At 41.7% G+C, this 25,189-nt stretch overlaps 1 protein-coding gene across 1 annotated transcript; it reads right to left on the minus strand.

Moving 5' to 3' along the window:
- Positions 1 to 515: 515 nt before the first annotated feature.
- Positions 516 to 23,745, minus strand: LOC120044884 (UV excision repair protein RAD23 homolog B-like). The gene is made up of 10 exons (XM_038989604.1): positions 23,529 to 23,745; positions 22,722 to 22,803; positions 21,160 to 21,239; positions 9,514 to 9,692; positions 8,865 to 8,920; positions 8,454 to 8,581; positions 5,904 to 6,024; positions 2,856 to 2,983; positions 1,699 to 1,866; positions 516 to 1,399 (listed from the first exon to the last, which is right to left on the minus strand). The coding sequence occupies exons 1-10, from the start codon at positions 23,592 to 23,594 to the stop codon at positions 1,286 to 1,288; spliced, it is 1,122 nt and encodes a 373-aa protein (XP_038845532.1). The 5' UTR covers positions 23,595 to 23,745; the 3' UTR covers positions 516 to 1,285.
- Between the last annotated feature and the right edge of the window lie 1,444 nt (positions 23,746 to 25,189).

Genomic DNA, 25,189 nt, shown 5'->3' on the forward strand with positions numbered 1-25,189 from the left:
GAACACATCTCTAAACTTTACAATAATGTACCAAGCGTAGTTAAGTCAGTCAAAAATGTATTTCATTGAGTGTCAGTGACATATAACATGTGGAACGCCGGTTCTCTCACACACACACCTAGTGGTCTGGATCGAGCATTTCAATGTATGTTGGTCAATACCGCCCCCTTCTGGTCTATGTAGAACAGTCTGCTCGGGGAGGTTTGTTTACATGTGATCGAGTATGGTCGCGTCTCAATACTCTAATGTGGCTTCCTCTCATGTAGGCATTTGCCACTTTACCGATTATCATGGGTTTTCAGATGACAGCATACCAATTAGAGAAGGAATAATACATTTTAAAAAATCATACTTTTCCGAAAGACTGTCGTGTAGAAGACTATGGTGGTACAGACCACGACCAAAATGCATTTTTAAAATAAGAACAATAACCTATTCCTAGTCTTGAGTATTATTCATGGAGTTAACAGTTAAGTCAATAAGAGCCTTTTACCCCCACCAACACAAATTGCGCATTATTCATGTTGAAAAGTTTTATTTTTATGTAAAAATTACAGTAAATCAAGTTGATAGTAACTGTAAATACTAGGCTACTATAAGCAAGGGAAACCATATACATGCCTCAGATGACAAAGAACTAGGTTCAATTTCTATTTTCAAGTTGCATGAAAATACATCAGTACTTCCCATATTTGTACAGTTGCCGTGGCAACTCACTTTAGACGCTGTATTACACTTCTCTAGAAGTTCATGTCGGAAGTTTAATAAAAAATAAAAAAGTAAACAATGTTGCTCGTTTAAAATCCTTCACTGTCATTTCAAACTGCAATTTTGGATTATGTACTAGGAGCCCTATACTGGTAAATTGAGACACAGAAAAAGCAAGAACAATTATGTATAGGAATGAATATACCATAAACTTCCCAATCACATACAATCTCCTCTTTTATAACAACATTGGGAAACACATTCTGCGATCAACCCTTTAAACCAGTATGAGAATCTATCATGTTGGTCTTTGGCTGAATAAAATAACGGTAGTACACCGGTGATCTGATGAACCAACTAGCTGTTACTCAATTCAACCATTAAGGTGATTAGAAAAAGCTTTTATTTCTCACAAAAACTATGATCCACTGTTACCAAGAAGATGTATCATGTATTTGTAGGAAAATTCAGGAAACCGTGAAGACCCATGTTTTTATGCTTTTATCAGATATTGATCAATCACAAAAGTAGAAGGGGGGGGAGGGGAAGGATCAAAATTACTATCATGGCTCCCTTTTTAGTCGTCGTCAAAGTTCTGTTGTAAAAGGAAGTTAGCGGCCAAGTTCTCGTTCTTCTCACAGGCAAAGTAGGCCTGTATAACAAGTCCTTCTGGGAATCCTAGGGCTTTTAGCTGAAGAGGAAACAGACAAAGTCAACATGGAAATTAAATTAACAAAGATCTTGAATACAGAAATGACAGGATTTGCATGACATGTTCAGATAGATATCTATGTAATAGAGTCATTCATATTCAGTTGAAAACAACGCAGTCTGAAATCAACACTTGGCTTTTTGTTATTAGGTTTATTTGACATGGACAATGCAGATTAACTGACATTTCTGTAAATGTTCCAGATTTAGCTAACTAGCTCATTTTCAACTGTAGCCACTTATTAACAGCCATCATGACCTGTGAGATTCCTTCCTTACCCGCTCAATGGCCTCCTTCTCTTGAGGTGTGACCTGGATGTAGTTCATGCCACTTCCAGCCTCCCCACCAACCCCCACTCCACCACCACCCCCGCCACCACCCTGTCCCCCCTCCTGGGCTGGCTCATTCAGCATCTGAATAAACTGCTCTTGGTGGCTGCTGATTTGCTGGGAGGGAAACAAACAAGACATGGTCGTGTTCATTAGGGCACACTGTAGCAAAACATTTCCAACGGAAAAGAACAGCCATTTCTTACAGGGATACTTCGGGATTTTTACAATGAGGCCCTTATGTACTTTTTATTTTAATTTTTTTAAATGTAACCTTTATTTAACTACACAAGTCAGTTAAGAACAAATTCTTATTTACAATGACCGGCCTAGAGTCAGATGAACTTGTGGATATCATTTTTATGCATCTGTGTCCAGATTGAAGGAAGTTAGTTTCGCAAGGTAATGCTAACTAGCGCTAGTGCAATGACTGGAAGTCTATGGGTATCTAGCATGCTAGTAGATACCCATAGACCCTGGTCAAAAGTAGTGCACTGTAAAAGGGACTAGGGTGCAATTTGGGACACATTGTGTTTCAGACAGTCTCCCAGAGGGGGTCTGCTGCGATGCCTTGAGGCTCTGATCTCATCTCTTCACTATGCAGGCCTGAAGAGATGAAGGATACAGAGGGGAATTGATTTGGCAGACAAAACTATCTGGAATTCAGCCTTCAACTAGTCTAATCTACTGCTCATTTCAACCAGTTCAACTACAAGATTGTGGAATAATAGTCTGGATCATCAATTCAGGAGTATGTCGTAAATAGCAGTGCTTGTAAATAGCAGTGTGTGTGTTGTGTCTTTGGTGGCGGTAAGAGTGGCGCAGCAGGCTCCCGAGTGGCGCAGCGGTCTAAGGCACAATATCTCAGTGCTAGAGACGTCACTACAGACCCTGGTTCGATCCCAGGCTGTATCACAACCAGCCGTGATTGGGAGTCCCATAGGGCGGCGCACAATTGGCCCAGCGTCGTCCGGCTTAGGGGAGGGTTTGGCCGGGGGGGTAGGCCATCATTGTAAATAAGAATTTTTTCTTAACCGACTTGCCTAGTTAAAGGTTAAATAAACACAAAAATAAAATAAAAAGAGTAGTGTGCGAGTCATCCATACTTGCAGAAGCTGGGGGTTCTCCCTCCCTATCTGCTGTAGTAAGGCAGGGAGCAGAGAGGGGTTCTGCTGGATGATCCGTCTCATCTGGAGAAACTGAGGCTGGTTAACCAGGAACCCCAGAGGATTGGCTGGATACACAGAGAGGGGAGAAGAGGTGTTCTGTTTCCACAGTTCTACATTCCTTTTCCACAGTTCAACATTCCATGTCCCCACAGGTCCTTGTACTATACTGAAAAATGTAAAATGCAACAACTTCAAATATTTTACTGAGTTACAGTTCACAAGGAAATCAGTCAATTTAAATAAATTCATTAGGTCCTAATCTATGGATTTCACATGGCTGGATCAGAAAACCATCATTTGCCTCATGCAGCGCAACACATCTCCTTTAGAGTTGATCAGGCTGTGGAATGTTGTCCCACTCCTCTTCAATGGCTGTGTGAAGTTGTTGAACATCGCTGTCGAACACGTCAATCCAGAGCATCACAAACATGTCGTCTGGCGAGAATGTACACCATGGGGAACTGGGACATTTTCAGCTTCCAGGAATTGTGTACAGATCAGATCCTTGTGACATGGGGCCGTGCATATCATAACCCGACCGCCACCAAGGGGCACTGTTTGCAACGTTGACATCAGCAAACCACTCACCCACACGACGCTGTCTGACATGTACAGTTGAAGCCGAGATTAATTCGTGAAGAGCACACTTCTCCAGCATGCCAGTGGCGATCAAAGTTGAGTGTTTGCCCATTGAAGTCGCCTTACGACGCCAAACTGCAGTCAGCTCAAGACCCTGGTGTGGACGACTAGCACGCAGATGAGCTTCCCTGATACGGTTTTTGACAGTTTGTGCAGAAATTCTTTGCTTTTGAAAACCCAGTTTCATCAGCTGTCTGGGTGTCTGGTCTCAGACAATTCCACAGGTGAAGAAGCCAGATGTGGAGGTCCTGGGTTGGCGTGGTTACACGTGGTCTGTGGTTGTGAGGCTGGTTGGACGTACTGCCACATTCTAACATTGGAGGTGGCTTATGGTAGAGAAATTAACATTCAATTCTCTGGCAATAGCTGTGGTGGACATACCTACAGTCAGCATGACAATTGCATGCTGCATAAACTTGAGACATCTGTTGCAATTGTGCTGTATGACAAAACATGACATTTTAGAGCAGCCTTATTGTCCCCAGTACAAGGTGCACCTGTGTAACGATCATGCTGTTTAATCAGCTTCTCAATAAGCCACACCTGTCAGGTGGATGGATTATCTTGGCAAAAGAGAAATGTTCATTAACTTCTTATGGCTGCAGCCCGACGTCGGTACACTTATGACAACAGCCAGCTCAAAGTGCAGGGCGCGAAATTCAAAAGATATATTTTTTTAAATATTTAACTTTCACACATTAACAAGTCCAAGACACCAGATGAAAGGTACACATCTTGTGAATCAAGCCAACATGTCCGATTTTTAAAATGTTTTACAGGGAAGACACAATATGTAAATCTATTAGCTAACCACGTTAGCAAAAGACACCATTTTTCATTACTCCACCAGTTATTTACTCCATCAGTAGCTATCACAAATTCGACCAAATAAAGATATAAATAGCCACTAACCAAGAAACAAATTCATCAGATGACAGTCTGATAACATATTTATTGTATAGCATATGTTTTGTTAGAAAAATGTGCATATTTCAGGTATAAAGCATAGTTTACATTGCAGCTACAGTCAGAAATTGCACCGAAAGCAGACAGAAAAATTAGACACCAACGCCAAATAACTAAATACTCATCATAAAACATTTCTGAAAAATACATAGTGTACAGCAATTGAAAGACAGGCATCTTGTGATTCCAGACAATATTTCCGATTTATCAAGTGTTTTACAGCGAAAACAAAATGTAGCGTTATATTAGCTTAGCACAATAGCCAGAAACACTTGGGCGCCGGCGACTACGGCAGATATATGAAATAACATCATAAAATGGGTCTTACTTTTGCTGATCTTTCATCAGAATGTTGGACAAGGTGTCCTTTGTCCAGAACAGTTGTTGTTTGGATTCAGAACGGACACTTTCCCTCTTCATTTAGCAAGCGCGCTAGCCGGGTGCCACGACACTCTCCATGTCAACAAACGGAAGAGAACGGAACACAGCAAAACTCCCGAAAAAATTTCAATAATCTGATGAAACCATATTGAAAAAACATACTTTACGATGATATGGTGACATGTATCAAATAAAATCAAAGCCGGAGATTGTAGTCGCCTATAACGGAAGCTAAACAAAAGGCAATCACACTGTCCAGCTCGCGCTATTCAGAGTACCGAAAATGGTGGACACGAGATTCCAAGATGATGTGTTCCAACTCAGATCGAGATAATCACCTAATTTCTTCTCTCACAGCCTCTTGACAACCAGAGGAAGGTGTATGACGTGTATGTATACTAATAGGTCGTGCCCATTTATAGGCATGAAGAAGAACAGAGCATCGATTTCAGACGTTCCACTTCCTGGTCAGGAAAAGTGCTGCAGAATGAGTTCTGTTTCACTCAGAGAAATAATTCAAACGGTTTTAGAAACTAGAGTGTTTTCTATCCAATAGTAATAATAATATGCATATTGTACGAGCAAGAATTGAGTACGAGGCCGTTTGAAATGGGCACATTTTATCTGGCTACTCAACACGCCCCCTGCAGCCCAAACAGGTTAACAGGGATGTAAACAAATTTGTACACAACATTAGAGAGAAACAAACTGTGTGCATAGAATATTTATGGGATCTTTTATTTCAGCTTATTAAACCAACACCTGTTGGGTTTAACCTCCAGTATGACAAACCGCTTTCGGCATGGAACAATCGATCCAGTGCAACATGGAGGTCATCTCAGAATCTAGCTGATGCTGAGAATGGTCAGTCAATATGTTACCAGTTTCTTATTATTTCAGAGAAAGGAGAATAAAATGCATCAAATGTTTTCTCAGTGTCCACAGCATACATAAGTGTTGTTACCCAGTGTAGAGGCAGGCGCGCACACCCACACTCACCTCCTGTTGCAACGCTGGCGGGGGTCGTCATACTGCCTGTGTTGAGAGCTGGAGTTCCTCCACCCACAGAGGGCACCACTGGGTCAGCAGCCGCATGGCTCTCCTCCCCAGCTGGGATCCCCTGAAGAACACACACAGGACAACGTTCGCTATGGCATTAGCGACCCAAGGTGAGAACTGTCAGACTGTGGAGGAATCTAGCTTGCTTCATTCCAGCTCTAAGTAACATGTGGATGAAAACCATCATAAAATAGAAAACCTGAAGTACTTGAAAAACAAGGGGTATTTTGTTTGTGTTACTATGGAATAACCAGTCAATATCATGTGTGACTCATTTCAGGAAACTCGGCGTATGGCGCACGACTTCACAGGAGAGGTATTTGAACATAACATACATATAAATATATATATTTTTTAATCAAAATGCATTTTTTCCCTCCCCGGAAATGCCTACTGGAACATGTGAACTTTCATGTGCCATAAACTTGTATGCCATCTGTAAATACTAATAAAATTGTTAAAATTACGAGCCTAGTTGAATTAGCCACGGAAAAAAGCCAAGAACCTTCCCGCTAGCCATGATTGGATGGGATAATGGATAAGATAATGGATGGGCTGGACATGCCGAGAGATGAGTTCAGATTGGTCTGCCATGTTTCTGTCAATAACATGAGCTGCTCAGTATGTGTAGATAATCCTTTCCACTGCAGCTTTTTTGAAAGATATCATGAATAACCACAAGTGTTGTTTCTGATGACAGTGATGGGGAAGAAATGGCAATCACAGAAGCTGAGAGTTTTGAAATCAGTAAAATCCCCGGTGGAAGATGAGTATGATAGCTAAGGAGATGGAGATAATTCTGGCATTTTGATTGAAAATATACGGAGGGAGTTGAAAAGAGAACACACAGAAAGCTGTTGTATAAAACACCTGTCTCCGGATTACATCTTTAAACTAAGGGCAACCATGGCATCCGTGACAGAGGAAGAATCGTTCATTCATACGGGTTAGAGTCTAGATAGCTACATTTTCAGATATTATATATTTCGAATTTTGTCAGAAATTCATTTTCATTGCACGTTAAAGCATACAGTTAGCTAGCTTGCGTTGGCTGGCTCGCGTTACGTGTATGATCTGTGCAATAATATTATTTAACATTGAATCTAGTTAGTTAGCTTTAGCTACCTGCAGATTCAAGCTTGGTGGCTAGCTATGACTATCAGTTTTTATTGCTAGTAGTATGGGTTGGAATTATTGCCCCATTCAAAACTGGCAAGTCGGAAATCTCTGACTTCGGTGCGTTCAAGACAACTGGGAACTCTTGGGGGGGGGGGGGAGAAAGAGGCGAATGGGAAAAATTATTTTAAACGGTCATCCTAGAGCCCCGACTTTCCGACCTGAAGATCACTGCAGTCATGTTTTGACCTTGTAATTTTCCAAGTTCCCAGTGGTCTTGAAAGCACCATTGGGTTCATTGTTTAGCTAGCTAGCTACTTGTCTAAACAAAAGACTCCCAATTCTGTAGATGATTACATGACCCATCCGGTTAGCCAGGTGTGTCTGGGGGTTATTACAGCCATCTATTCTATTTAATGAAGATGTGTATATGTCTAGACAATAGTTACCCATCCACTAAGCTAGATGTGGATGGGGGTTGATTATATCATTTCTTTCACATGACCCATGATCATTCACACTGAATAAAAAGACATGTCAGACTAGAGAAGTGTATGGTGTGATGGGGAGATACTTACTGTTAGCAGGTACTCCACAGCTGTCTGGGTTGTTAAAGCTGTGTGTGCTTACTGTAAGCAGGTACTCCACAGCTGTTTGGGTTGTTAAAGCTGTGTGTGTGCTTACTGTAAGCAGGTACTCCACAGCTGTCTGGGTTGTTAAAGATGTGTGTGTGCTTACTGTAAGCAGGTACTCCACAGCTGTTTGGGTTGTTAAAGCTGTGTGTGTGCTTACTGTAAGCAGGTACTCCACAGCTGTCTGGGTTGTTAAAGCTGTGTGTGTGCTTACTGTAAGCAGGTACTCCACAGCTGTCTGGGTTGTTAAAGCTGTGTGTGCTTACTGTAAGCAGGTACTCCACAGCTGTCTGGGTTGTTAAAGCTGTGTGTGCGCTTACTGTAAGCAGGTACTCCACAGCTGTCTGGGTTGTTAAAGCTGTGTGTGCTTACTGTAAGCAGGTACTCCACAGCTGTTTGGGTTGTTAAAGCTGTGTGTGTGCTTACTGTAAGCAGGTACTCCACAGCTGTCTGGGTTGTTAAAGCTGTGTGTGTGCTTACTGTAAGCAGGTACTCCACAGCTGTTTGGGTTGTTAAAGCTGTGTGTGTGCTTACTGTAAGCAGGTACTCCACAGCTGTCTGGGTTGTTAAAGCTGTGTGTGCTTACTGTAAGCAGGTACTCCACAGCTGTTTGGGTTGTTAAAGCTGTGTGTGTGCTTACTGTAAGCAGGTACTCCACAGCTGTCTGGGTTGTTGAAGCACTGTCTGGGTTGTTGAAGCTGTGTGTGTGTGTGTGTGTGTGTGTGCGCGTGTGTGCGCTTACTGTAAGCAGGTACTCCACAGCTCTGTCTGGGTTGTTGAAGCTGGCTCTGAGCGCTGCCACTACCTGCTCCCTCTCGTAGCCCATCAGCATCATCTCTGTCACCATGTTCTCATACGATTGGCCTGTCACTGAGGAGCAGGAAGAACAACCAACCAACCAGACAGCATTTAGATCGGAGAGATTCTGAAAGCTTCAGATGACATGATTCACTAGGATGAACATAGCCTATAACATATGAACATAAAAACAGATTGCGAGGCAGAGCTATGCCTTTCACTTCTTTATCTATATTTATACAGGGAAGACTACCAAGACACATGAGAATATACCCATCTATTACAGGACGAGGTAAAGGATAATCAATCATATATACACTCAATTATGTTAACTTATATAAGGAAGACCATTTACCCAGAGCAGAAGTTGCCTCCTCGAACATGTTCACATTTGTCAATAGACCAGAGGAACTGAAAGAGAAGGAGCGTGACACTGATGAGTACTGTTCTGTAGTATATCACATGGTCTGCCCTGTACTAAAATACAACCACAAAGAGATGCATTCATCCTTCTATAAGCTCAGACACTAGCATCATGTCAACTAGTCTACTGGCCTCGTCTTAGGAGAGAACACACCGCACGTCCATCTGCCGTTCGTTCAGTGTGTTTTAGGGACCACCCACCGGTGGGCGACTGCCAACATTTTTTCACATGATTCTACACGTAGAATCGGTTTGCAGATGACGGCTGGCACTCTGTTCAGAGGTGCTAAGTAGTCTCAGCTGGCAAACGCTACCGGTGTGTATGTGCCTTTGCATGAGGCTACCGTTGAAATGGGCCGGTAAAAACAGCTTCCTATTAATGGCTGCCAGCTGGGCTGTGGTCTTCAGGCCGAGGTAACATTGACAGCATCCCAAATGGCACCTTACTCCCTATGTAGTGCACTAAATAAAAGAAAGAGTAGTGCACTATATAGGCAACAGGGCTCTGGTCAAAGGTAGTGAACAATATAGAGAATAAGATGTCATTTGTGACACAGCAGTGACTGCCAAACCATATCTACCTGGTGGGGGTTGATGCTGGGGCTGAAGTGCTGCAGGGCCTCTCCTCGGCTGGTTTGGACGCCTCTGGTGGGTTATCTGAGCCTGGCGAGGCAGCAGTGGGTACTGTGGGGGCTGTAGTGCTGGAGGAGGTGGTGGCGGCAGAACCGGAAGGCTGGGCAGCTGCCGGGGCTGTTTTAGGCTACAGAGAGAAAGGGGACGCCCACAGCGCTCGGTTTTTGTTGCTTTCCAAGGCATTTTTTAAAGAACACTTATGCCTATAAGTGATACAGTAACAATGATTTAACCAATATGGATTGTGTCGTGTAAGAAGCCTGTGATCTGCTTTAGGCTACATACATGGACACATTGGGAATTACTGTGAAGCGGTATTCATTTTAGGTCACTTTCACTTTGTGAGGTAGCAATAGTTATTTTTATACTAAGCAAAAACACAGCAAGAAAACAGGCTTGCTAGCCTCGTAGGCTACTCATCTTGCGAAGTTAGATTTTTCCATCAATATAGAATCAGTTCCAAGACTCAAAGTAAAGCAAATAAACAGCAATCTTTACCATTCAATCTCTCAAGGACAGTACCTGCTGCCAATTATCAGACACTCAAACTGTGCAGAAGTGACATATTGTAGCTCAGTGTGGTAGAATATTCAATCATTGCATGAACTGTTGCTGCACCTGTATGCATGGGAAGGGGGGCTGTAACAACTGACTCCAATCGACTGCACAGTGGGATGCACTCTGCCTTGCATATTGCAGTGTGATATTGAGGTGTGTGTGTGTCAGATAATTTTGGCACTTATTTTTTTTGATTTAGTCATTGACTAAAATATCATTAAGTCTTATTCAAAATGACAAAAATAATTTAGTCTAGTGGCGAGAAAAAAAATATGCGAACCCTTTGGAAATGCCTGGATTTTTGCATAAATTGGTCATAAGATTTCATCTGATCTTCATCTAGGTCACAAGAACAGACACAGTCTGCTTAAACTAATAAACAATTATACGTTTCCATGTCTTTACTGAACACACCGTGTAAACATTCACAGTGCAGGGTGGGAAAAGTATGTGAACCCTTGGATTTAATAACTGGTTGACCCTCATTTGGCAGCAATAACCTCAACCAAACGTTTTCTGTAGTTGCGGATCAGACCTGCACAACGGTCAGGAGGAATTTTGGACCATTCCTCTTTACAAAACTGTTTCAGTTCAGCAATATTCTTGGGATGTCTGTTGTGAACTGCTCTCGAGATCATGCCACAGCATCTCAAATCAGGTTGAGTTCAGGACTCTGACTGGGCCACTCCAGGTGGATTTTCTTCTGTTGATTTACTTCTGCGTTTTGGGTCGTTGTCCTGTTGCATCACTCAACTTCTGTTCAGCTTCAATTGGTGGACAGAGTCTTACATTCTCCTGCAAAATGCCTTGATCGACAGAAAAATACATTTTTAAGTTTATGATAGCAAGCTGTCCAGGCCCTGTGGCAACCCCCAACCACGACGCTCCCTTCACCATACTTTACAGTTGGATGAGGTTTGGATGTTGTTGTGCTGTGCCTTTTTTCTCTCCACACAGTGTTGTGTTCCTTCCAAACAACTCAACTGTAGTTTCATCTGTCCACAGAATATTTTGGAACATCCAGGTGCATTTTTACAAACTTTAGATGCGCAGGAATGTTTTTTTCCGGACAGTAGTGGCTTCTTCCGTGGTGTCCTCCCATGAACACCATTCTTGTTTAGTGTTTTACGTATCGTAGACTCGTCAACAGAGATGTTAGCGTGTTCCAGAGATTTCTGTAAGTCTTTAGCTTACAGAAATCAGGATTCTAGGACTGCTCTTGCAGTCATCTTTGCAGGACGGCCACTCCTAGGGAGAGTAGCAACAGCGCTGAACTTTCTACAATTATAAACAATTTGTCTTACTGTGGACTGATGAACATCAAGGCTTTTAGAGATACTTTTGTAACCCTTTCCAGATTTATGCAAGTCAACAATTCTTAATCTTAGGTCTTCTGAGATCTTTTGTTCGAGGCATGGCTCACATCAGGCAATGCTTCTTGTGTTTTTTATAGGGCAAGGCAGCTCTAACCAACATCTCCAATCTCATCTCAATGATTGTTCTCCAGGTTAGCTGACTCCAATTAGCTTTTGGATAAGTCATTAGCCTAGGGGTTCACATACTTTTTCCAACCTACACTGTGAATGTTTAAATTGTATTTTTTTTGTCTATATTGAATACAATAATTTGTGCGTTCGTTTAAGCACACCATGTTTGTCTATTGTTGTGACTTAGATGAAGTTCAGATCAAATTTTATGACCAATTTATGCAGAAATCCAGGTAATTCCAAAGGGTTCACATACTTTTTCTTGTCACTGTAGTTGTCAAAATTACAAAAACACTGGGCCATTTTAATCAACTAAATGACCTATCATTAACCTATCGTAAACAAATCAGTGTTTCCCCTATATTAATCTAGTAGCGTTGGGCCACCGTTGCTAAATCATGGCTACCACTCCAAAAAAATACATTTAAAATACTTTAAGTGTAAATTTAAACTAATAATATGACAGTCGGGAGAATGTCAAATGTCATGGCATCCCCATTGATTTTGTTATGTTTGAGTCACTCTGCATAAGAACCCGACAAACCATGGCAAAGTGTAGAATTGCAGGAAATGTGCTTTAAATCTAAAATTGTCTCCGCACCATGCCAAACTGTGTAGGATTGCAGGAAATGAATAAATAGCCAACAAAATGGCTACAGGGACTGAGTTGACCATTGTATTTAATATTATACTGACTCCACACACAGTCTTTCTTGTGCTCTTCTATTTATCATGAGTTTTAGTTCCACCTTGCTATTTTTAGTATTACATTCTTAACTGCATTGTTGGGTTTAGAGGTGGCAAGAAAGGCATTTCACTGACAAGAGTCTCTCTCTCGACACGTCTTCAAAGTATTTGCAAAGTAGTATGGGTTGCACCTCAGTCACATTGTCATCGTTATCAACGGTCCAAAGTCATTTACTCAATAAATTGTTTGCTATGCATTCGTTTCTGTGCCACAAATGTTTGCATGCAGGCTACAGGGCCACGTTCAGTTGCAAAAACAGAGCTGACGTTATTCCTTATTCAACATGTCAGACAGCCAAGTTTGTTCTACATAGCTGAAAGTTACCAAAAGTTCCACCCTGCTGAACGCACCCCAGGTTGTTAGCAATAGCTAGCTAATGAGATAACATGACTGAACAAGGCGTAGCCTAAAACAAATGGCTAACAATCCGGGCCGCAAATAACCTGGTTTTAGAACGGCCCGCAATATGCTTTATGAATGGAAAATGCGGCCTGCCAATGTAGCGGAGGTATTATGGGTCATACGTTTTGAACAGTAATGGCTAGAATCAAGCCGCTTTCTCTTCAGAAAAGAGGTAGACTTAGCTAGTACATTGGCTACAGAACCTGGCTAAGAAACGAAGTGAGGAAAGTGTGAGGGATGCAGTGAGGAAAGTGTGAGGGATGCAGTGAGGAAAGTGTGAGGGATGCAGTGAGGAAAGTGTGAGGGATGCAGTGAGGAAAGTGTGAGGGATGCAGTGAGGGATGAAGTGAGGAAAGTAGTTAGGGATGAAGTGAGGAAAGTGTGAGGGATGCAGTGAGGAAAGTGTGAGGGATGCAGTGAGGAAAGTGTGAGGGATGCAGTGAGGGAAGTGTGAGGGATGCAGTGAGGGAAGTGTGAGGGATGCAGTGAGGGAAGTGTGAGGGATGAAGTGAGGAAAGTGTGAGGTGCAGTGAGGAAAGTGTGAGGGTTGCGCGAGACTAAAAATGTAAATACTTTTCTACACTCAAGGGAGGGAAAAACAGATAGTACCTTCAGAATTAATTCACACCCCTCGACTTTCTCCACATTTTGTTGTGTTAAAGACAATTTAAAATGAGTTCAACATGGACCCCTCCCCCCCTCCCACTGGCCTACACACAATACCCCATAATGTCAAAGTGGAATTATGTTTAGAAATGAATTAAAAATGAAACGCTGAAATGTTGAGTCAATAAGTATTCAACCCCTTTGTTATGGCAACCCTACAGTTCAGGAGTAAAAATGTGTTTAACAAGTCACCTAATAAGTTGCATGGGCTCACTGTGTGCAATAAGTGTCGACCTCATCTCTGCAGCCCACACATACAGATAATTGTAAGGTCCCTCAGCCGAGCAGTGAATTACAAACAAAGACCAAGGAGGTTTTCCAATGCCTCGCAAAGGGCACTTATTGGTAGATGGGGCAAGATTATTATTATAATTTTTTAAAGCAGACATCAAATATCCGTTTGAGCATGGGGAAGATACTACACTTTGGATGGTGTATCTATACACCCAGTCACTACAAAGAGAGACAGGTGTCCTTCCTAACTATGTTGCCGGAGAGGAAGGAAACCACTCCGGGATTTCAACATGAGGCCAATTTGACTTCAAATCGAAATGCATTTGTCACATGCGCTGAATACGACAGGTGTAGACCGTAATGGAATACTTACTTACAGCCCTTAACCAACAATGCAGTTAAGAAAAATATGTGTGAAGTAAAAATAGATAAGTAAAAAATTAAATAATTGAAGAGCAGCAGTAAAATAACAGTAGCGAGGCTATATACAGGGGGTACCGGTACAGAGTCAATGTGTGGGGGCACCGGTTAGTCGAGGAAATATGTATATGTAGGCAGAGTTATTAAAGTGACTATGCGTCGATGAACAAACAGAGTAGCAGCAGAGTAAAAGAGGGGGTGGGGGGGACAACGCAAATAGTCTGGGTAGCCATTTGATTAGCTGTTCAGGAGTCTTATGGCTTGAGGGTAGAAGCTGTTAACTTCTTGCGACTACAGGGGGTGCTGTTCCGAATTAGCATTTTGTCGTCTCCAAATTAAACTGCCTAGTACTCAATTCTTGCTCGTACAATATGCATATTATTAATTCTATTGGATAGAAAACACTTTCTAGTTTCATACAAAGTTGGAATGATGTCTGTGGGTGACCCAGAACTCTTTCTACAGCGAAATCCATGACAGACAGTGAAAGGTCTGAGAGCGAAGCTCTGATTTCAGATCAGTTTTAAAAGTCTGTGTCTATCCTATGGAACGACACGAACTGCACCCGCCTTCCCCTGGATGTCAGTAACCAATGAGAAGTGGAATGGGCCTTCTGCGTAGCTCTCAGAGGTTATAAAGGACCAAGGAGTGAGGGTAGCCCCCCTTTCGACGCTCGCCTTTACGCAGGAAGACACCTCCGGATGCCATTTTCAAAGGCTCGGTTATCAACGTAAAATGTATCCGTCTGTAATTTAATTCGATATAGGACTTAGAAACATCATAAGGTAGTTAATTTAAACCGTTTTATAGCAATTTATATCCGTTTAGTGCGATTTTGATGCATTTCTATGTGAAGCACCGGGCACATTTCGGGGTCCCGGTCGAACGTTAGCGGGCATTTAGACGGACAAAGGACATCTTTCGACCAAAAGAAGATTAAACCCAAGAAAGAATACATTGCCCAAGAATCTGATGGAAGAACAGCTCAAAGTAAGCAATATTTAATATGATAAATCGTTGTTCTGTCGAAATATTTTAAACGCATATTTCGCCATTTTGTTTGGTATCGCGTCACTTGGCGAACCCTGTATTGAAAAGTAAGGATAATTTTAAAAATGTAAGTCAGCGGTTGCATTAAGAACTAATTTGTCTTTCGATTCCTGTCAACCCTGTATTTTTTAGTCAAGTATATGATTAGCTTTCAATTAAACTAGATCACTCTGATAGATGACGTCAGACATATTGAGGCTTGATTTCCTAGTATTTTTATTGTGTAACCACGGTTTTGTATGGCTAAATATGCACCTTTTCGAACAAACTGTATATGTATGTTGTAAAATGATGTTACAGGAGTGTCATCGGAAGAATTCTGAGAAGGTTAGTGAAAAAATTAATATATTTTGGCGATGATAACGTTATAGCTCCCTTTGCCTTGAATTCATGCTCTACTAACGTTTGTACATGTGGTATGCTAACTTATCGATTTATTGTGTTTTCGCTGAAAAACGCTTAGAAAATCTGAAATATGGTCTGAAATCACAAGAACTGTGTCTTTCCATTGCTATGCTTTGTCTATTTTTATGAAATGTTTTATGATGAGTAAATTGGTCATACACGTTGCTCTATCTAGTAATTCTAGTCGATTTGTGATGGTCGGTGCAATTGTAAACTGTGATTTCTACCTGAAATATGCACTTTTTTCTAACAACACCTATCCTATACCATAAATATGTTATCAGACTGTCATCTGATGAGTTTTTTTCTTGGTTTGTTGCTATCAATATCTTAGTTTAGCCGAATTGGTGATAGCTAGTGGTGGAGAGAGAAAATGGTGGACAAAGAAAGATGGTGTATTTTGCTAACGTGGTTAGCTAATAGATTTACATATTGTGTCTTCCCTGTAAAACATTTTAAAAAACAGAAATGATGGGTTTATTCACAAGATCTGTATCTTTCATCTGGTGTCTTGGACTTGTGATTTAATGATATTTAGATGCTACTATTTACTTGTGAAGCTATGCTAGCGATGCTAATCAGTGTGGGGGGGGTGGGGGGTGATCCCGGATACGGGGTTGATACTCGTGAAAGGTTAAGAAGCCTTTTGGACCTATATTGGTACTCCGGTACCGCTTGCCGTGCGGTAGCAGAGAGAACAGTCTGACTAGGGTGGCTGGAGTCTGACAGTTTTTAGGGCCTTCCTCTGACACCGCCTGGTATAGAGGTCCTGGATGGCAGGAAGCTTGGCCCCAGTGATGTACTGCGCCGTACGCACTACCCTCTGTAGTGCCTTGTGGTCGGAGGCAGAGCAGTTGCCATACCAGGCAGTGATGCAACCAGTCAGGATGCTCTCAATGGTGCAGCTGTAGAACTTTGCGTATCTGAGCACCTATGCCAAATATTTTCAGTCACCTGGGAGGGAATAGGATTTGTCGTGCCCTCTCCACGGCTGTCTTGTTGTGTTTGGATCATGATAGTTTGTTGGTGATGTGGACACCAAGGAACTTGAGGCTCTCAACCTGCTCCACCACAGCCCCGGCAATGAGAATGAAGGCATGCTCGGTACCCCTTTTCCTGCAGTCCACAATCATTTCTTTTGCCTTCATCACTTTGAGGGAGAGGTTGTAGTCCTGGCACCACGCGGCTAGGTCTCGGACTTCCTCCCTATTGGCTTTCTCATCGTTGTCGGTGATCAGGCCTACCAGTGTTGTGTCATCGGCAAACTTAATGATGGTGCCTGGCCATGCAGTCAAGACTGAACAGGCAGTACAGGAGGGGACTGAGCACACACCCCTGAGGAGCCCCTGTGTTGAGGATCAGCGTGGCGGATGTGTTGTTACCTACCCTTACCACCTGGGGGCGGCACGCCAGGAAGTCCTGGATCCAGTTGCAGAGGGAGGTGTTTACTCCCAGGGTCCTTAGCTTAGTGATGAGCTTTGAGGGCACTATGGTGTTGAATGCTGAGCTGTAGTCAATTAATAGCATTCTCACATAGGTCTTCCTTTTGTCCAGGTGGGAAAGGGCAGTGTGGAGTGCAATAGAGATTGCGTCATCTGTGGATCTGTTTGGGCAGTATGCAAATTGGAGTGGATCTAGGGTTTCTGGGATAATGGTGTTGTGAGCCATGACCAGCGTATCAAAGCACTTCATGGCTACAGATGTGAGTGCTACGGGTCGGTAGTCATTTAGACAGGTTACCTTAGTGTTCATGGGCACAGGGATTATCAGACCTGCCAACCCTGTCCAACTTTTTAGAGTACCAGATGCATGCAGCAAATTGTAGATTCAACTCGCTCGCGTAGCACGTGCCGAATTGGGGTTCTTTCCCCCCGCATGCTCGTGCTGTTTGTGAGTCTGATCGCTTTTAAAACACGGCTCCTAATGAACACTAAAAGCAAAATCATTTTTGAATACATAAAAACAAATGATCGCGTTGACGCAGACCGCAAACTAGCTAGACAAAGCTTAAGTAGGCTACCGCAAAGGGAATCTGACCGCTGTTCAGTAGGCTACCGCAAAGGGAATCTGAACGCTGTTCAGTAGGCTACCGCAAAGGGAATCTGACCGCTGTTCAGTAGGCTACCGCAAAGGGAATCTGACCGCTGTTCAGTAGGCTACCGCAAAGGGAGTCTGACCGCTGTTCAGTAGGCTACCGCAAAGGGAATCTGACCGCTAGAAGAGTCCGGTGTTTCAGCCGATGTAAAAGGTGCCTATAGTATTTTCATTTCTTTGCAGCGTATACATAACTACAGATTTTCTAAATTGATAAAACCTCAAATCTAGTGCAAAGGCCTTTTAGAAGCATTGCCTCTATAGCTAATACCGGACACTCATTCATTAACTGCTCAGTCTTCTAAACTCCCGACTCCATTTAATGCCAAGATGTTTACATTTATTTTTGATTATACTTTTGTAATGCTTTTTGTGACGTGGATCATAATTAGTTACAATATATCAGGTTGCGTGATCCTCGTAATGTTACGTGGAAAATACAACTAATGGGACGCAGAATTAAATATATATCACACTCGCACAAATGCGACCAGTTATTTTTCGTATTTGCATTTAATTTCTTTCACTAGCGAGTGAACTGCTGGCACGGAGTCGAAAGGGATTTGTCCATGTGTTTACGTACAGCTGACAGTCGGCAAACTCAGCATCACAACAAACAGGAGGGGCAAACACGGGGTAGCTACGTCCAATAATGATGTATTAATCTCCATGTCCGTTGACACAAACTCCGTACATGTCGGTGTGTTGCAGCTCGAGAATCGGGATGTTAGATTTACTCTGAACATATTTTTTATTCAAATGTAAAATAAATAAAATTTCTGCGTACTATTAAAATCGGATCTCGTACCTGCGTTCATGGACAGAGAAGAGCGCAGTTGGTACGCAAAATGTGTGCATGTTGGCAGGTTTGGACTATAGTGGTCTGCTTGAAACATGTTGGTATTACAGACTCAATCAGGGGCAGGTTGAAAATGTCAGTGAAGACACTTTCCAGTTGGTCAGCGCATGCTCGGTGTACACGTCCTGGTAATCCGGTCTGGCCCTGCAGCCTTGTGAATGTTTACCTGTTTAAAGGCCATACTCACATTGGCTACTGAGAGCGTGATCACAGTCGTCCAGAACAGCAGATGCTCTCATGCATGCTTCAGTGCTGCTTGCCTCGAAGCGAGCATAAAAAGCATTTAGCTCATCTGGTATGCTCGTGACACTGGACAGCTTGCGGCTGTGCTTCCCTTTGTAGTCCAATAGTTTGCTAGCCCTGCCACATCTGACGCGCGTCGGCGCCGGTGTATTACAATTCAATCTTAGTCCTGTATTGATGCTTTGCCTGTTTGATGGTTTGTCGGAGGGCATAGTGGGATTTCTTAAGCGTCCAGATTAGAGTCCCGCTCCTTGAAAGTGGCAGCTCTAACCTTTTGCTCAGTGCGGATGTTGCCTGTAATCCAAGGCTTCTGGTTGGGGTATGTACGTACAGTCACTGTGGGGACGATGTCATCGATGCATTTATTGATGAAGCCAGTGGCTGATGTGGTTTACTCAATGCAATCGGAAGAGTCGCGAAACATATTCCAGTCTGTGCTAACAAAACCGTCCTATAGTTTAGCATCTGTGTCATCTGACGACTTCTTTACTGACCGAGTCACTGGTGCTTCCTGCTATATTTTTTGCTTGTAAGTGGGAATCTGGAGGATAGAATTATGGTCAGATTTGCCAAATGGAGGGCGAGGGAGAGCTTTGTACGTGTCTGTGGAGTAAAGGTGGAATCAAGTTTTTTTTCTCTCCTCTGATTGAACATTTAACATGCTAGTAGAAATTAGGAAAAACAGATTTAAGTTTCCCTGCATTAAAGTCCCCGGCCAAATCACATCTTCAAATCAAATGTTATTTGTCACATGCTCCAAATACAACAGGTGTAGACCTTACAGTGAAATGCGTACTTACAAGCCCTTAACCAACAATGCAGTTCAAGAAATAGAGTTAAGAAAATATTTACTAAATAAACTAAAGTAAAAAGAATGTCAGCAAAAGTAACAAAGTAAAATAACAACGAGGCTATATACAGGGGGTACCAGTAGCGAGTCAATGTGCAGGGGTACAGGTGAGTCGAGGTAATTTGTACATGTAGGTAGGGTAAAGTGACTATGCATAGATAATAAATAGTGACTAACAGCAGTGTAAAAACAAAGGGGGGGTGCCAATGTAAATAGTCCAGGTGGCCATTTGATTAATTGTTCAGCAATCTTATGGCTTGGGGGTAGAAGCTGTTATGGAGCCTTTTGGACCTAGACTAGGCGCTCCGGTACCGCTTGCCGTGCGGTAGCAGAGAGAACAGTCTAAGACTGGAGTCTGACAATGTTTTGGCCCTTCCTCTGACACCACCTAGTATACAGGTCCTGGATGGCAGGAAGCTTGGCCCCAGTGGTGTACTGGTACGTACTACCCTCTGTAACTTTAAAACAGTAACAGCGTTTAATGGCTGTGATAGGCAAAAACAACATTGTAGTTACTCCACAATATTAACCTAATTGACAGAGGGAAAAGGAGGGAGCATGTACCGTATAAAAAATATTCAAATGATGCATCCTGTTTGCAACAAAGCACTAAAGTAATACTGCAAAAAATGTGGCAAGGCAATTAACCTTTTGTCGTGAATACAAAGTTATGTTTGGGGCAAATGCAATACAACATATTACAGAGGATCACTCCATATTTTTAAGCACAGTGGTGCCTGCATCATGTTATGGGTATGCTTGCAATCATTAAGGACTGGGAAGTTTTTCAATATATATATTTTTAACTTAATGGCACTAAGGACAGGCAAAATGCTAGAGGAAAATCTGGATCAGTCTGCTTTCTACCAAACACTAGGAGATGAATTCCCCTTTCAGCAGGACAATAACCTAAAACACAAGGCCAAATCTACACTGGAGTTGCTTACCAGGAAGAAAATAAAAGTTCCTGAGTGGCCGAGTTACAGTTTGACTTAAATCTGCTTGAAAATCTATGACAAGAACTGATGTAGGCTAGGCTGTGTGTGACGGGTGTGGCGTGTCCTTCCCAATGCTGAACAGAACTGAGCATCTGTGCTGCTAATATTAATTGTGCTCGTCACTGAAAAGCGCTCAATCTCTCCAAAAACTATTGTTCAGTCCACTTAGTGAGATTTTAGTCACAGGGATAATAGTCTCGTTTCAGTCAACTGAAATTAAAATTAATTTGTTTAGTAATTTTTTCCTGGGTCTCTTTAGTCAGTTATAATCTCGTTAATTGCCACTGAAAAGAAATTGGTGTTCGATTAATACTCGTCACAATTTTTGTTGACTAAATTAACACCGGTGTGACAGGCCTAGGAAATCTACATCATACACACAGACACGTACATCCAATGACATGGAAAGTTAATTAAGTCCATCTGCCAATATCAGTGGGTTGCCACAGTATGTGTGTTATGGTCTGGTGTGTGTGTGTGAAAATTGTTTTACGATGCAAAAACAGTTCTGTGCCATCTACTCTTAAATTCTCCACCACAACAGAATAAAGGCCAGATCTCAACCCCTCTAATACCTTACCTTTGCCACCATGACAACCACAAAGTTCTTCTCATCAATCTTATAGTCCTTGATAGCAGTGTCATCATTTAGGATTTTCCCTGCAAGAAACAAACATGAAGATAGTCAGTTATCAGCCAACAATGCTTCAAGAACCCTGACATTCTATGCCAATGAAATTCACAGAAGCCTATCCCTGGGGAGAACCCTGCTATCCTGTCACCTATAAGTTAAGTCATAGTGGTGAAGAAACATTAATGATGCTGAAATCACTCCACCATTTCCAAGTTACTAAAATTCTAATAGTTCGCCTAAGTTCAGTTTATTTACAAAACAACCAACTATAGTGTAGATGATCATTACACCATCTAAACCGCTGTGAAATATTTTCCATAACCAAAAATATTGTACTTGAAGCTGGTGTAGAAAACCGAAAGTAAAATACAAAAACTAAACTTAAGACCAGGAAGCGGAAGCATATAAATAGTGTACATAGAACAGCTCTACCACAGACTACTTCAATAAGAATGACAGATCTATAACTTACATCTCCATGTGAATTTGTTCAAGTCTCCCAAAAAGTCACATATTGCACCTTTAAAATGTCACATACACGGATTGAACACTATCGCTGCATTCCCATAACATAGTTATACTGATCAAAAATGCAACAATTTCAATGATTTTACTGAGATAGTTCATAAGGAAATCAGTCAATTGAAATAAATAAATTAAGCCCTAAACTATGGAATTCACATGACTGGGCAGGGGCACAGCCATGGGTGGGCCATGTAGCGCATAGGCTAACCTACTGGCGATCCAGGCCTAGCCAATCAAAATGAGTTTTTCCTGCACAAAGGGTTTTATTACAGAAATAAATCCTCCTCAGTTTCATCAACTGTCTGGGTGGTTGGTCTCAGGTGAAGCTGGGTGTGGAGGCCCTGGGCTGTTGTGGTTACACGTGGTCTGCAGTTGAGGCTGGTTTGACGTACTGCCTAATTCTCTAAAATGACATTGGAGGCAGCTTATGGTAGATAAATTAACATCTCTGGCAACAGGTCTGGTGGACATTCCTGCAGTCAGCATGCCAATTGCACACTCCCTCAAAACTTGAGACATGTGTGGCATTGTGTTGTGTAACAACTGCACATTTTAGAGTGGCCTTTTATTGTCCCCGGCACAAGGTGCACCTGTGTAATGATCATGCTGTTTAACCAGCTTCTTATCTACACTGTCTCGTGGATAGATTATCTTGGCAAAGTAGAAATGCTCACAACATTTTTGATAAATAAGCTTTTTGTGCAAATGGAACATTTCTGGGATCTTTTGTTTCAGCTCATGAAACATGGGACTAACACTTTACACGTTGTGTTTATATTTTTGTTCAGTATACATGAAAACATTGAGATGATCATCTGTGTACTGACATACTTATGCAGCTCTCTTATCAGTGCGCCACATGGCAAGCCAACAGAGACATGTAATTATATTATGACAGCACAACGGTTTATTATGCATTTTTTATCCAAGTCCTTATACTGCCAGACGAAATGTAGAGTAGTGTAATAAAATACAAACTGTACCTGCATATATCAATTTCTGCCCTGCAACCGGAAAACCATCGTTTCCCTTCTCATTCTCAATTCTTTCCTTTAAAGTTTTTACCTGTAAAGAAAAAGAGAAGTAGACAAAGTATAAAGGGATCGAAGTCCATTGTGAGAAATATATGTTGTCAAACCTAGAGCTGTCGTTAGATATCTAGCTATATGGATCAATGATCTGAATCATTAATTAGCCAAATAGCTAACAAACTATTCAACTGCTTCATAATTATCTAGCTGCCTAACTAAGTGTGACTAACGTTAACAAATTAACGTTAGCTAGCTATAATAGATAGCTAATGTTACTTAACAGTAGTTAGCTAGCGAACGTTTGCTAGCTAACTAGCTATAACAAACCCAAAAGTTGCCATTTTGAATAAATATCTATTGTAAACATAAATTACAACTATGCATGAAAAAAGTGATTTAATTAGACAACGTTGGCTAATGAGCTAGCTAGTTGAGATTGATAAAGTTGAGCTAATTAGGTAGCTAACGATACTAGCATAAATCAGCCAACCTTAGTTACTATTTCCTCAAGTTTCAGATTTGTTTTGCATCATAAAATCGCAATAAGTGTATATGAAGCAACTTACTACTTTATGTTATGATTACTAATTCACTACTTGAGTGGGGACTTGAACATGTTTAAATTGCTTCGCTACCTACAGTAGTTATCTAGCTATCCATGTCAAACTAGCTAGAATGTGTGCTAGCTAACGTTAGCCAACGGTAACTTAGCCGAAGCCATCCACCCCCTTCAACAAATGCATGGTGGTTTCAACTCACCGTCTCCTCTTCGTCTATGTCGATTTTAAATGTCTGCTGCTGGAGGGTTTTCAAAGTAATCTGCATTTTCGCGATGAGCAATTTAGCTTAGGTTTCTTTACTTATTTCACCACGTACTCTTTCCGAGGGTGTAGGTAGATTCGTTACTATTCCCGCTAGCTCATCACAACCTGTCCGGCGCCATTACGCTTTTGGCTTTTCAGTGCATAAACAAACCTGACTTTGCACAAAAAGACGAGTAGGCATGTGCAACTGGTGACGCGAGTGCGACATTGCAAGAAACATGGGAAATTGAGTATTCATTTGAATTAATCCGTCCATTCATACATGCATTCATTGGTAGCAGCGCATCACAGATAAAAAAATAAAAATAAACTTGTTTTGAGTGCATCATCATCAACACCAGCATCATCGGCGCATCCATGATCATTCCCGGTCGAGGGAATACTTTTTTGTTTCTTCGCGACTTTGATTTTAAGCTAAATTAACGCACTCGGGTTTAATTTTCTCTCAAATTAAATAGTTACTCACTCACTAGCTTTTAGGCAGGTGTGTGTATTTAACAACATTAGCGTCAGCAACAATAGTGGAATCGGCGGTTCGCCTTCAAAATAAGTCACCCATTGAAACATGCAAAAGGATAAACGTTGTGAAAACATGCCACAATTGGATTAGATAATGATAAAAAAAAGGTTGGAATGTTGTTATATAAATTCAACAAAGAACAATTATTAATGAATTTGACCCCCAAAAAGTACAAATCTGTTGAAAATGCAATGTGGATGCATTTAAATTCAGAAATGCATTGGGCGCATGCTTATACGCATTGTACAGCCTAGCCTATGGATTGAGCATCCATGAAATGGGGTATAAGCCTACACAGTGACACCAACAGAACACAACAATACGGAATATCCATTTAGATCTTCTTGTAATTGAATGATTGTTTCATTTGCAAATTTGAGCAGATGGTGTTAACAAACTACAGTATATATCCTTCCTGTATTTCCTGCACCTTCTGTTTAGTAGCTTACATTCGAGCACTGTTTCGTTTTGGCCTCGTGCGATTTTTTTGTTGTTGGACTATTTACCTAACCACCCTAGAACTGTTTTATTTACTTAACCTTTATTTAACTAGGCAAGTCAGTTAAGAACACATTCTTATTTACAATTTACAAAAATCTCATAAGAAATTAGGTGTTGTTTTTGGTGTAACAGTAACGTTATAGTATGCTATTATATATGTTTCTCTTATGCAGAATACTAATTAATCATTATGTGATCTTCCAAGACATTGATTCAGCTTTGATTTTAACTTTACTAAACGAGCACCACTGTGAGAAGTGGCGAAGTGACGCTCCGGTGCGCTCTGGCAGCACTACAGTATACCCCCTGCAGTTCGCTGCACAGAACGAGCTAATTTAAGCGCACCAGCCACACCTAGTCTATTATTTTGCCTCGTTCAAACTTTGGTGATGCAAAAACGAGAGACCACAAGTGTGGCTGTTTAATGACAATCTGGGAATATGTGGCCCAGGAAACATTCTGGTTGGTCTCAGGGAATGTAAAATTAAACGGTATTGAGTGAAGTAGTGGCAAATGTGTTGAATGAGCAACTAATGAGCATTGAGACTGGAGAGCCTGACAAGTTTGATTAAATT

Source organism: Salvelinus namaycush, chromosome 3 (genome assembly GCF_016432855.1).
Source record: "Salvelinus namaycush isolate Seneca chromosome 3, SaNama_1.0, whole genome shotgun sequence".
Classification (NCBI taxonomy): Eukaryota; Metazoa; Chordata; class Actinopteri; order Salmoniformes; family Salmonidae; genus Salvelinus; species Salvelinus namaycush.

Coding starts and splice junctions, on each gene's coding strand:
- LOC120044884 (XM_038989604.1), bottom strand. CDS start 23,594: ATGCAGATTACTTTGAAAACCCTCCAGCAGCAGACATTTAAAATCGAC. Junction 6,025..8,453: donor CTGTGGAGTACCTGCTTACA/GTAAGCGCACAC, acceptor TGTGTTCTTCAG/GGGATCCCAGCTGGGGAGGA. Junction 1,867..2,855: donor AGAACCCCCAGCTTCTGCAA/GTATGGATGACT, acceptor TTTCCCTCCCAG/CAAATCAGCAGCCACCAAGA.